The sequence below is a fragment of the Macadamia integrifolia genome, chromosome 5 (assembly GCF_013358625.1).
Source record: "Macadamia integrifolia cultivar HAES 741 chromosome 5, SCU_Mint_v3, whole genome shotgun sequence".
NCBI lineage: Eukaryota > Viridiplantae > Streptophyta > Magnoliopsida > Proteales > Proteaceae > Macadamia > Macadamia integrifolia.
The window spans coordinates 42,740,326-42,753,882 of record NC_056561.1 but is presented as its reverse complement, the minus strand read 5'-3'; the positions used below and the strand labels follow the sequence as shown (position 1 = coordinate 42,753,882).

Below are 13,557 nucleotides of genomic sequence, written 5' to 3'. Positions count from 1 at the left end.
ACGGTTATAACCATGGTTTCAAGTATTGATATCATATCGAATGTATCGGTCACATCGTATCAGTATCAATTGAGATTGATCCACAATCTGGATAAATATCGGATCAGTTTAGTCAGATATTGATATCTATACGATATCGATATTGATACCGATACCGATACTGATACTGATACCGATATCTATACCACCCCTAAATCCATGGCTAAGACTATAACATGGTATACATATATATAGAAGCATGGTATATTTTGATAAACCTTGGAAATGGGAAAGAACATCCGCTGGCTTCTCCTCGAAGTTACCGCGAATCTCGCCGGGTAACCTGTTCTCCTGTGTTATTATATTTTTTTATAAGTTCTATGTCTTATCATGGGACATTGAACTTATCATAGACAATTTGAGATGTAACTCTACTTATGATAGGTAGGATGACTTATGACCTTTTTAATCTATGCAACGTACTCGCTTTCATTTTGCGTTTTTAATTTTATTCGTTGGTCCCTCTTTCTCACACTGTTTTGGTATTTCTCATCTCTCTTTCAAGTCCGTTTTCGTAGAGGAAGGAAAAAGAAGGTCTTGGAGAGAGAAGAAAAGACTATTTAAAACGACCTATCGTCGTCGTCTTCGTCATTGTTTTCGTCTTCTGCAATTCTTGGGTCCGATCTGTTATCCTTTTCTCTCTCTTTGTCTCGTTCTTACTCTCCCTCCCTCTCAATCAATCGAAGGAGAGGTACAATTCTTTTCTTCTGGTCTGATTGTTTTTGTTGCAGTAGTGTTGGTTTAATTGTTTTCTGAGAACTGAATTGGTGAGAGTAAAACCTTAATCGGTTTTTGCTCAAGGGGTTTTCTCTTAGAGTCCTTGCTCGGATTTTATCGATCCGCGAGGGCTTTGATTTGTTCGACGTTGTTGGTTCATCTCGGAGGAGACGAACATGTCTTCTCTTAGCAGAGAACTGGTATTTTTGATACTTCAGTTTCTTGACGAAGAGAAATTCAAGGAGACTGTTCACAAGTAAGGAATCGCTATTTTGTGATTATGGTTTATCTGTTTTTTCTGTGACTTTGAATTTCAATGTCTTTCAACATTTTGGCTTGAAATTTGAGAGCATTTGATGAATTTTTATGCTGGTTTGTTTTCTTCTAAAATAAGATTGGAACAAGAGTCTGGGTTTTTCTTCAACATGAAGTATTTTGAGGATGCCGTGACAAACGGGGAATGGGATGAGGTCGAGAGGTATCTTTCTGGTTTTACGAAGGTGGATGATAATAGATACTCGATGAAGATCTTCTTTGAGATCCGGAAGCAGAAATACCTTGAAGCCCTAGACAAGTAGGTGTTGGATGGGTATTATTGGTTTTCTTTTTCTTTTTTTTTTTCTGGGGTTGGGGTGGTGGGGGTGTAAATTTCCCCTTTCTTTTTTTGGTGTAAAATTCTTTTAATTGAGGAGTAATGGCTTTCTCTCTCTTATTCATTTGTTTGAAGACACGATCGTTCAAAAGCTGTAGAGATTCTGGTGAAGGATTTGAAAGTGTTTTCGGGTTTTAATGAAGATCTTTTCAAGGAAATAACGCAGCTTCTCACATTGGAGAACTTCAGGTATGTAAGAACATTACAAGCTTAAGTGCCTGGTTTGCTTCAGTTCTTGTATGTACCAAGTAGAACCGATTATTTAGTTTTTCTTGGAGTTCTGACCGGAAATGTCTTACTTGCAGGGAGAACGAGCAACTCTCTAAGTATGGAGATACCAAGTCTGCCAGGGGTATAATGCTTGCTGAGCTAAAAAAGTTGATTGAGGCAAATCCCCTTTTCCGTGATAAGCTTCAGTTTCCCAGCCTGAAGAACTCTAGATTAAGGACGTTAATCAATCAGAGGTACTTATTATAACAATTTTTTATTCTGCTTTCTATCGTCTACTTGTTGAGTTGAGTTCTCCTTGAGTGCTGGGATGATGATCTTTTACCTGATTTTCTTTGTGCCTCTTTGTAGTTTAAATTGGCAACACCAGCTTTGCAAGAATCCGAGGCCTAACCCCGATATAAAGACCCTTTTTGTGGATCATACTTGTGGACAACCAAATGGGGCTCGAGCTCCATCCCCTGTGCCAATTATGGGGTCCATTCCAAAAGCAGGTGGCTTCCCACAAATAGGTGCTCATGGTGTAAGTGAAATTAAGGAACTACTTCTCTTTCTTATAAGCGATTAAACAGTTTGTCTTCATGAAATTTGACTTGGGTGTTCATTTTTCCAGCAGTTTCAGGCGACACCAACACCTCATCCAACTTCTATTGCATGGATGGCTAATCCATCCCCTGTACCCCATCCCACAGTTTCTGCTGGGGCAATAGGCTTAACTGTTCCTAGTAGTGCAGGTAACTATGGTAGAAACTCTTCATTGTGAATTCACTGTTCTAAAAGCTGTTGCTTGAAGTGCTTCTGATCAGAAGTTTCTGTCATTCTTTCCCCGCCACAACTTAACATGTAGACACATCTCATGGACAAATCTCTTGTATTGTTAATTTGATGTATCTGACAGTTCTATCATTGCATAAATATCAGCTCATAAATTATTCAACATAAGAAAAAATGTGTGAACAAATAGATGTGAATTTGATATCATAGAAGTAAACTATTGTTTTAATATGCAGGAGGAAAAAAAAAAAAAAGAACAAAGAGATACGTTAAGAGATTGGATGAAATGTTTTCTTGTGCTCGACTGAGTGAGACTTGTCTTTTTTTTATTTTTTTGGATGAATAAATAATGGGTTCATTACCAAGAAGAAAGAACAAATACAGCCCCAGAAGGAGAAAGAACAAGAAAAAACGCAAGACCCATCCTAAGAGGGTGAGGCTTGAATCAGAGACAGGGGGGAGATCCCAGGAGACAACAATATGCCTATTTCTTGGGAAATCAATACAAGTAGATGTTACATCTGAAATCTTCGCTTTAATGTCAAAGGAACTGGAATTCTAAATCTGACGAAGAGATTGAGAAGTTTTAGTCCATTTCCTTAGATTTCTCTCCATCCAAATATGGTTGATGGATGCATTAAAAGCAAACTCTCCAACAATATCACAAATAGTTGAACTAGAGTAAGTCATATCCACTAAGAGCCATTCCCGACTGAAAGAGAAAATCCTTCGTCTTCCAAGCCAACATTTCGCAAGAACCCCTTTCCAAATCGAGGAAGGGAGAGGACAAGCAAAAAATAAGTGGTCCACATCTTCGACCGCATTCCAATAGAGGCAACATAAAGGAGAAACAACAATATGATGATGAATAAGGAAGTACTGAGTTGGAAGGCAGTTGGAAAGAGCTCTCCAGGCCGTGAAACAATGGCAAGGATTGTGATGTTTGAACCATACAAGCTTACGGCAATTAGATAAGGGGCCTCGAGGCCTAATAAATTCCCAAACTGCTTTAGAACTGATGGCTCTTGTGGAGGATGGAGACCAAATAACTCTATCACCCGATCCCTGAGGTCTTATAATAGTCAGTGGAGCATTCAACACACTAGTGATCAAATGGATAGATGATACTGGAGTAGTCCAGGCCTCATGACTAATAATATCGACAACCTTCAAGTGCTTGGGAAGGCCCAATCTATAGATAGTTCTCGTACTGATTAGGTGACAAAGGACTCCCATAGGGTGCCAATGATCAAGCCAAAGAGAAGTGGATAAACCATCATCAATTTGGTAATGAATAGCCCCAAGAGTGATAGAATGAAAAAGAATCTTGTGCCAAACCCAAGGAGCCAAATACTTTTTTTCTTGGTCACAAACCTCTAAATCAATTTATGATACCTACTGAGTTGACATCTCTAATATGCTTCAAACCCAGACCTCCCTCCTCCTTTGGAAGACAAACAATAGCCCAACGGATGGGACGAAGGAATCTAGAGGAGTCATTCATTGCCTTTACATAGGAAAGAATACATAAGGGATTAAAGCATCTTAATGGTAGATTGGGGGAGACCAAAGATACCGAACTGGTAAATATAAGAAGATTGAAAGACCGCTCTGATGAGAACCAATGGACTTGCAAATGAGAGAAGCTTACTTTTCCATAATCGTAACCTTTTTCGAATGACATCCAACATAGGAGTACAATGATGAGCAGTCAATCTAGTCGGGATCAGAGGCAAACCCAGATACTTGATAGGGAGATGGCCAACAGAGAACCTAGTCTTATCAATCAACGAAGCTTTCTCAGAATCTGAGACCCAAACTAAGAAAATGAGAGATTTCTCCTAATTGATATGAAGCCTAGAGAAATCTTCAAATAACTGAAGGTAAGGCATAATGGTATCAATAGGGACAATACTGGCCTTGGAGAAAATCATAAGACCATCTGAAAATGTCAAATGGGAAAGCTTAATGCCCTTGCATTTGGGGATGGGAGGAATAAACTGCTGATCAGTGGATATTTGGATACTTCTAGAGAGCACTTCAAGCACCAAGGAGAAGATATATGGTGATAAGGGACATCCCTGTTTGATTCCCATAGAAGAAGCAAAGTAGCCAGCAGGACTACCATTAACCATAACTGAGAAATTTGGAGTAGAGATACTGTAAAAGACCCAATTAACAAATGTCAGGGGAAAACCCATCTGAAGCATAACCTTGGAGATAAAATCTCATCTCAAAGAGTCAAGGGCTTTATGGATGTCGATCTTCATAAGAACACAAGGAGGATGAGATTTTCTGTCAAAACCTCTGAGAATCTCATTGTAAAAAAGAATGTTGTCAGAAATACTTCTCTTAGGGATGAAAGTAGACTGATTATCACTAACAAGAAAACAAATCACTCTCTTGAGTCTAATATCAAGGATCTTGGAAATAAACTTGTACAACAAATTGCATGGAGCAATGGGCCTGAAGTCCGACATAGAAGAAGCTCCTTCTTTCTTGGGGATAAGACACAGAAAAGTGTGATTGACCCCCTTAATCTGGCAGGAGTTGAAAAAAAGAAAAGATCTGAATAGTTTTGAGAAGATCAACTTTGATAATATCCCATGATGCTAGAAAGAAACCCAAACTGATTCCATCTAGACCCGAAGTTCTGTTAGCTTTGAGAGAATGAATTGTAGCAATGATTTCTTCATTAGAAGGAATAACATAGATGTCACTAGCAAGATGATGAGGGATGAACTTATTTAAAATATTCTCTGGAAGGGGGACGTTAGAATCGGGAGTAGCCAAGAATAAATTCTTGAAATAGTTAACAGACTCTGATTTGATATCCTCAACACTATTAAGGGGAGATCCATTAGAAGCCTGCAACATAGGGATAGAGTTGACATTAGATCTCGACTTCAAGAACCGATAATTAGAATCTCTAAGATCCAACCACTTGATTCTAGATTTTTTCCTGAGAAAACTTTCCTCTTAAGCCACAAGAGAGGATAGAGCAGCAGAGACAATTTTTTCTTCCACTAAAGAGACATTTTGAAAATCTGATTGAAGCCTGACCTGAATAGATGATAATTTATCTTTACACTCCAATACATGAGAAGAAATATTACCATAACTATTAGTATTCCAAACTTTTAAGAGTACATTTAACATTCCAAAGCTTTCTTGCAAAGGCAATAAGGGGGGTAGAGAATGCTTAAACAGGAATGTCCCAAGCTTCCTTGGCAGTGGGGAGAAATGATTGATGAGAGGATCACATATCAAAATATTTGAAGGGTTTGGGGCCAAAAGAAATGAATGACTGAATAAGCAAAGAGATTGGGAGTGATCAAATATACCTAGGGGCTCAAAATATGCATGAGAGGAGGGAAAATTGGTGATCCAAGCTTCATTAACTAGCTTCCTATCCAACTTATAGGCAATCCGAGCATTACCACTTCTTTTGTTGTGCCAAGAGAACTTAAGACCAGACCATCTCAAATCATTAACACCAATATCCTCAATAAATTCGTTGAAAGCCTCAACAGGAGAAAAATCAAGTTGATCACCCCTTGCTTCTCATGGCCATGCCGAACCACATTGTAATCCCCTCTTAAACTCCAAGAGAAGACCCCACCTGGATTGCTAAATAGAGAAGATACCTCCAACACAAGGATCACTCAGTAGGAAAATTTGAAGCATAAATTATGGTAAGAAACAAAGCTGAGTTACCCTAGGGACCAGACTTTGAGGTGAAGAGTCTGAGAAGAGGACAATAGAGTAACAAGGAGTTTGGTTGGATAAAAAAGAGACCGAATATGACTATTGGTATAATGAGAATAATTGGTAAAAGGGGACCAACCAAGGGAAATAGAGGAAGCCAGCCGAGAGGCATTCGGTTCCTTAACTCTGGTTTCAGTAAGGGAGTAGAAAATCAAACACTGGAAAATCAAACACTGGATTTTTGGATGGGATGATGGAGTTTTTCTTCGCCACTAGTGGCAACGAAGTTCTTGGTAATTAGCAAGGGGGAAGGAAGATCTTCACTCATTCATTCCGTGCTTGCAGTGAGGCGTGACCCACAAAAAAAATAGTCTCTATTACTGACTGGTGTGGATCCGTCTAATGTGATGAAGCTGGGCTCCGTTGATCGTCAGTAGCCTCCCAGTGCTTATGCTTTTCACGGGTTTTTTCCCTAGAACTGTTGATCCCTTTTGCTTCGCTCTTCCTGAGCGAAGATTGAGCGCTTATAAGAGAGCGAACAAATGAGTGTTTTGGAGGGGAATTTAGGCCCCTGATATTCCAAAAATACCTTGATTCATAAGGAACCAAAAGTTTAGTCCATCGAGAACCCCAAAGAGGAGTTACTAGTAAGAGGCCGAGGTTGGAAACTGCTACGAAGGCTCCTAGAGTAGGCTCTGGTTTCCTTGAAAGAAGAAACAAGGCGCAAAGGAGTATCCGACATGGCCAATGAGTTGAGCGGGAGGGATTGCACAAAAGACTGGGTCAAGACATTTGGACTCAAGTCTCCCTTTGCAGGTAGAACCGAACCTACTAGGTCTGAAAGGTTTGTGAGAAGGGTGAGATGGCTAGAAGTATCAATAGGAATGATAATGGGTCCCACTAAAGGAATGGTAATAATGGTAGAGTAAGGCTGGCCAGTGTGCCCCACAGAGGATGAGGAAATAACATAGGAAGCAAAGGGTTGTTTAGGGGAATCCAGAATAGAAAGCGATAAAGAAGAAATACCTTACTTGGAGGGATTCTCAACAAGAAGGTCGATAATGTCCAGAAGACTCTGCAGGAAACCAGGGCTACCAGACCTCGACAACAAGGAAAATTGAGAGATAGTAATATCTCACACTATCGGCTACAAAAGAACTCTACGAGAATGACTTCGAGAAGGACAAAGGTGAAGGGTAGAGGTTTCGGGGACTGGGATGAGGGCGACGTCTTGGTCAGATTGCTACAGGGCAAAGCGATTGGAACCACTAGTCATAGAATGGTTAATATCCACCGGTAGGTTGCAAGTACCAACAAAATAGTTTTCTGAAGGATCCGCCGGCAGAGCTCCACGCCTCCAGTGCCTCTTGTGATGACAAGATCTGTTTCTACCTCTGGAGGGGGAACGAATCTCAGAATGGGCCGTTTGAGAGTTCACAGGAGGCGAAACAGGGTTTTCATGGTCATTGAGAGGAGCTTTTAGGGCACATGGACTGGAATCATGACCAAACAGCTTATAGACCAAACAGTGCGGTGGTGTCCAATCAAAGATGGTATCTTACTTAAAGGAGTAATCGTCTCCGTCTTTCACCAGAATAGAAGAGGGTAAAGTGTCAGAAGCCGAAACTTCATTACAAATCTGAGCATATGCAAGCCAATCTTGCCTCTTGGTATGAACATCAGTAAAGAAAGGAGTTCCCAGAGCATAACCAATAGAACTGAGGCCATCAGAGCACCAGAGCTGAAGCGGCAAACCAAGGAGAGAAACCCACTAGGTGTCAAAGAGTAATCAACACTGTTGAGCTGCAGCTAACGATGCCATTGCCGCAGGAAGATAGGTTTCCTTCCTACTTGCCAAGGGCCACCTTCATGCACATGAGTTTTGTTAAGGACATCGAAGAACTTGTGATGCGGATTAATCACCAAAATAGGCTTATTTTATTAGGAATAAGCTTAGGGTTAGGTTCCATACATGTTGGGCCTTTGATCCCATGTGTTTTGAGTGTAATAGACCACTTTTATGTGTCTAAAAGGGGGGCTCTAAGATTGAGTACGGGACTACTAGTTAGTTTCCCTTTTTCATTAGTTTCCTTTTTAGTTGGGCTTTAATGGGGTTAATTAGTTTCTAACTTCAGTCATTTGTTAGTTTCTAAATTTAGTCAAAAGTTAGTTTCTAATTTCAGTTTTGTTTAGTTTCCTTTTTCATTAGTTTATAATTTCAGTTTTTTAATAACTACGTGTTAGTAGTTTTAGTAACTCAGATTTAGTACCTTTTGAGTTGCTATTATTTGTAAACACCCCCCATCATTATTATAAATAAAGGAGAGCTCTCATTAGTAGAGCCACGATTTATGAATGAAAAAAAGAAGCTTGCTGCTATGTCTCTGCTGAGACTACTGTGTGTTTGATCACAGTGGAAGGGAGTGGTGTTTGATCCATTCGACTCCTTGCGGTGTGAAGCCCGGGAGGATCTACTGCAAGTGTTTTCTTCTTCTTCTTGAAGTATTTTCTCTCTTCTCAAGATCTTGCACTGATGCAACACAGGTATTTATACTGTAACTTTTTTCGCCCAGAAATTCTGAAATACTACCTTTCGGCCTCTTCTGCTGGAGTCAGTTCCAGCCACTGTTAGCCCCCAAATTGAGGTCGATTGTTCCCCTCTACTCCCTTGTGGATCGACCCAAAGAAGGTCTGATTCTAAGCTGCTGCTAGACAGATATTCAAAATCTCCAGATTTTTGTCCTGTACTGATCAGAATTTAAACAGAATCGGTAGCTGAACTGTTTAATTCTGTTCTGCTATTTTTCTGCTGTTGTTTTGGGACTGCTGCATCTTATTAATGCTGCTGGATCTTAGTTTATTTGAGCTACTGAAGTCTGGGCTAGATAGCATTGAATACTGTGATCGATAGCTACTGTTTCCCTCTTTTCTGTGGTCTGATTTTTGCTGGTATATCAATCTTCTGTGGATTATTGTGGTGGTTATTGGTTGTTATTTGGTTTAAAAGTTCCTGTAGAATGAGACTTGGTTAGAGTCCTATCCTAGTCTACATTAACTTGAATAAAAAGAAACTATGATCCAGAAGAACATAGAGAAAGCCTTGCACTCTCCATTTTTTGGAAGAAAGGACCTAACGATATAAGTACCTCATTTGGCATCTCACATGGGCATCCTATGATTTCCCACGTGGGCATCTCAACTCCCCTCTTTCCTCTTTTCGGGATTTGACTTCAGAAAAATTCATTGAATAGTGCACTTATTCTGTTTGTATGTTTGTCACAGCAGCAGCTATCCTAAAGCGCCCTAGAACTCCTCCTACCAACAACCTGGCTGTGGATTATCAAACAGCTGATTCTGAGCATGTGTTAAAGAGGTCAAGACCTTTGGGAATGCCAGATGAGGTACTTATATTTATTTTAAGCTCTCAATTTCTTCTTTATATTCTTGATTTAAACCGTTGTGTATTTTCCTTGGAGCCTTTGATTCTTAGATTTCTCATTTCTCTTTGTGGTGATATTTTTTGTAGGTTAATAATCTGCCTGTAAATACTTTGCCTATTGCATTCACCAGCCAGAGTCATCATGCCCAGAGCTTGTACTCCCCAGATGACTTGCCTAAGACTCATGTTGTGACTCTAAATCAAGGCTCTGCTGTCAGGAGCATGGATTTCCACCCAATGCAGCAGACGCTACTTCTTGGTTAGCAGTTGCTACTTGAAAGCATCTATTCCTATTTCTGCATGGAGTTCTATTTAAAATCCACATTATTATCCATATCTTGATCATTGATTGGATTTCAATTTCAGTTGGAACATCCATTGGTGACATTATGGTGTGGGAGGTTGGTAGCAAGGAAAGGCTTGCTCTTAGAAATTTTAAGGTTTGGGACATTGGAGAATGTTCAGTGGGTCTGCAGGTATAGCTTCCAAATAAACTGCTATGGCGACGTATCCTCTATTTAATTCTTCTTAAAACTTCCAACTGTTGAGGTGAATCACATTCTTCTCTTATTTATATAGGCAGTTCGGGGTAAAGAAACCTCTATGTCTGTCAACCGTGTGATGTGGTGTCCTGATGGCACTCTTTTTGGTATGCATGCAGGAGAGCGTTATTGTTTGAATAATTTGCTACTCATGTTTATATGCTAAAGCATAGGGAAAGAATGCCGAAGCACATGACATTAAAATATTTTATAATGAGCAGGGTTGCTTTATCTGCTAACTCTGATCTCCCTCCCCCCTCTTTCTCTCTCTCTTTTCTTTTACCATTCAGGTGTTGCATACTCCAAGCACATTGTGCAAGTGTATTCCTACATTGGTGGTGATGAGCTGCAGCAGCACCTGGAGGTTTGTTCGATCAACTATTCTGTATTTGTCTACATGGGTAGTCCATAACATTTTATAAGAATCAATGGGAAATTTTCTTTTGGCTTCTTTCCCAACTTTCCCTGCTTGCAGGTAATTATAATTTTTACATAAATGTTGTCTCGTTTATCATTAAATTTTGTGGTTGTACAGATTGATGCTCATGTTGGTGGTGTTAATGATCTTGCGTTTTCACACCCAAATAAGCAATTGTGCATTATAACATGTGGAGATGACAAGGCTATCAAGGTTTGTTTTGTTGACAATGGCTTTTGATGGGAGAGTGTGCTCGAGACCTTTGTTATTGAAGATTAATGTGGATGCAGGTGTGGGATGCAGTCAACGGATCAAAGCTCTATACTTTTGAAGGTCATGATGCACCTATTTATTCTGTATGCCCCCATTATAAGGAAAATATTCAGGTATCAGTATCCTCTGAAATTGTTTAATGCAAAGCCACACATTACTTTGCTCTGCTATTTTTGTTTCCATATAGCCTTTTCTGCTCTATGAGTCTGTCCTGAAGTGTTTAGATTGTTTAATATCCTACTGGTCTTCTCTCTTTCAGTTTATCTTCTCAACAGCATTGGATGGGAAGATTAAGGCTTGGTTGTATGATAACTTGGGTTCAAGAGTTGACTATGATGCACCAGGACATGCATGTATGAGGATGGCCTACAGTGCTGATGGGACAAGGTTTACATATGATACTCTTTAAGTATTCTTTAGTTATTCTGGGTCAATTCTGTCACTTGAATCACACATTGGATTCTTCAATTGTTGGTACCTTAAGCTGAAGCATCTGTCTCCATGATCAATGTAAAATTCTTAGGCTTTTCTCTTGTGGGACAAGTAAAGATGGGGATTCATACATTGTGGAATGGAATGAAAGCGAAGGGGCTGTGAAACGGACTTATCATGGTGTTGGGAAACGATCTGCGGCTGTTGTGCAGTTTGATACCACCAGGAATCGATTTTTGGCTGCTGGTGATGAATCAGTGATTAAATTTTGGGACATGGACAATGTTAACCTTTTGACAACAACTGATGCAGAAGGTGGATTACCGGTAAATAATAGTCAGGGGGGTTTGCACTTTTTTTTATTTGTTGCCATCTTTAACAGAAGAAGTTTCATCTATGTCTCTAATCAATCTAATCTTGAACATGTCCTTAGCAATCCCCGCATATTCGGTTCAACAAGGAAGGGACACTATTGGCTGTTTCAACAAACGATAATGGTATCAAAATTCTAGCTAATGCAGATGGGCATCAATTGCTGCATACCCTTGAGAATCGTCCATTTGATGCTTCAAGAGTTGCTTCTGGTTCTATTGTGAAGGTAATTTGATTGAGAACTTTGTACTTAAATTTTAGGCCTTGCTTGTTAATAGAATGATTTACCATGCAGGCACATACAATTAACACATTTGGACCTACAACAACTGGCACAAATGTAGGTGTTGTAGATCGAGGTCCTCCAACAATGGGAATAGTTGGACTGGTAAGTTGATATGTTTGAAAACTTCTTGAAAACACCTTCTGGGTTTGTTAGTCTGTATTTATTAACTTAGTTGAATCAGTTCATGATTTGTTGGATGCTATTGTGTTATATGTACATTGTCTTCCTTTTTGGACTGATCGTTAACTCAAGGGAATTTTGCATCATTTGTGTAGCCTATTATTAACTTCCTTCGAATTTTCTTTAGAATGGAGAGAGCCGAGGTTTGTCTGATGTGAAACCACCCAGAGTTGGAGAGGATTCTATAGAGAAGCCTAAGATTTGGAAGTTGACTGAAATCAACGAACAATCTCAGTGTCGTGCAATGAAGCTTCCTGATGGCTTGATGGCAGAAAAGGTATATTATCTCCATGTACTACCTCTTAAAATATCTGAATGATGTTGTTTTTATTTAGAATCTCCTGTGGTTGGTTAATAAGGCCAACATGTAAAACTGACACCTCTTATTTTGAGGAATTAGCCACTTCAAGAGTCTTTGATGGTTACACGAGTATCCAAAGTACGAACGAGATGTATGTTTGTTGTCCCAACTATTCTTGTTTGTTCCGAACCTGATAAGGAAAGGGGAATTTCTGACAAAGTTTTCGTGTTGTTTCTCGTTGTAGTCTCTTCAACACACTATGTTTCTGAATTTGTGGTCGTGGGTTTGAGTAGGGAGACAGCCTCTCTGCAAAGCAGGGGTAAGGCTGCATTCATTATGACCCCTCCCCCAGTGCACTGGTGGGAGCCTCGTGCACACCCTTTTATGTTTCACTATTAGTCTGTCCTCCTTTTGTTGATGAGAAGTGCAATTTTTATTGTTATTGCGATTCAGATATTCGTTGGGAGCTTTAGCCGTTGGTATTTTGTTTTGAAGATAAAATTGGTTATGCTTAAATATTTTTTTCAAGAAATGGGGCATACAAAGGCTAAAGCATTGTTCTAATTAGTTTACTTAATGGTATCATGGTAGATGAACTAAAACATGGTGCCTGTGTGCTATGTATGTGGTTTGCTCATGTCTGCCTGAGTTCGTGTATTTTTACTGGTACGGTAAGTCATGTTACTTCCAGGTTGATCCAGGGAGATTGATTTTTGTTTTCAAATGGATCAAGAACTTATCTATATCTTGGATGTATGAACTCGGTTTTGGAATCGGCAGGAAATGGTTGAACTGTTGCTTACCATTCCATTGTATACTTTTCTTGTCTCCCAAATAGTGATTCCTCTTTGCCTATTTCCTGTGCCCTGGGAGGTGGGGGGAGGGGGAGATGGAAAGGTTGGCTCTTGATATCCCTAGTGATGCAACTTGAACAGTTTTCAATCTGAACCTATTGGTCCAATGCAACAATTGATTCAGCTCTACTAGCATTTCAGTCTGTGAAATCGATTTGGCAGTGAACCACCTATTCAAGGAATGGGATGGGCTTGTGTTGGTCCCTCTGGGACCCTCGGGGAAGTGAAGTCCATGTAGACCAGCATAGTGGGCTATTTTGCATATTATGCCATGTATTATGTGCAAGTGTGCCAGTGCATAAATGACTTGTGTTTGGTGTAATGAGTATCATTAAGTGAGAA

At 39.8% G+C, this 13,557-nt stretch overlaps 1 protein-coding gene across 4 annotated transcripts; it reads left to right on the top strand.

Moving 5' to 3' along the window:
• The first annotated feature begins 510 nt into the window (after positions 1–510).
• LOC122078176 (protein TPR3-like) lies at positions 511–12,394 on the top strand. 4 transcript variants are annotated; one of them, XM_042644059.1, is made up of 18 exons: positions 511–1,012; positions 1,151–1,330; positions 1,484–1,597; positions 1,714–1,872; positions 1,988–2,159; positions 2,253–2,370; positions 9,404–9,519; positions 9,645–9,816; positions 9,924–10,033; positions 10,137–10,206; positions 10,390–10,463; positions 10,635–10,730; positions 10,808–10,903; positions 11,050–11,177; positions 11,314–11,548; positions 11,656–11,820; positions 11,890–11,982; positions 12,188–12,394. In XM_042644059.1, exons 1-18 carry the CDS (start codon positions 933–935, stop codon positions 12,377–12,379), a joined length of 2,370 nt encoding a protein of 789 aa, XP_042499993.1. In that variant the 5' UTR covers positions 511–932; the 3' UTR covers positions 12,380–12,394. The 4 variants fall into 4 exon arrangements, with proteins under 4 accessions (XP_042499993.1, XP_042499992.1, XP_042499991.1 ...); XM_042644058.1 differs by having other exon boundaries at positions 9,401–9,519; XM_042644057.1 differs by having other exon boundaries at positions 512–1,012; positions 2,250–2,370.
• Positions 12,395–13,557: the final 1,163 nt, after the last annotated feature.

Bases quoted from the DNA above. Each gene is read 5' to 3' on its own strand.
- LOC122078176 (XM_042644056.1), top strand. From the start codon at position 933: ATGTCTTCTCTTAGCAGAGAACTGGTATTTTTGATACTTCAGTTTCTT. The intron at 10,464-10,634 runs GTTTGTTCGATC...GTGGTTGTACAG, and splicing joins AGCTGCAGCAGCACCTGGAG to ATTGATGCTCATGTTGGTGG. The intron at 11,821-11,889 runs GTAATTTGATTG...TTTACCATGCAG, and splicing joins CTTCTGGTTCTATTGTGAAG to GCACATACAATTAACACATT.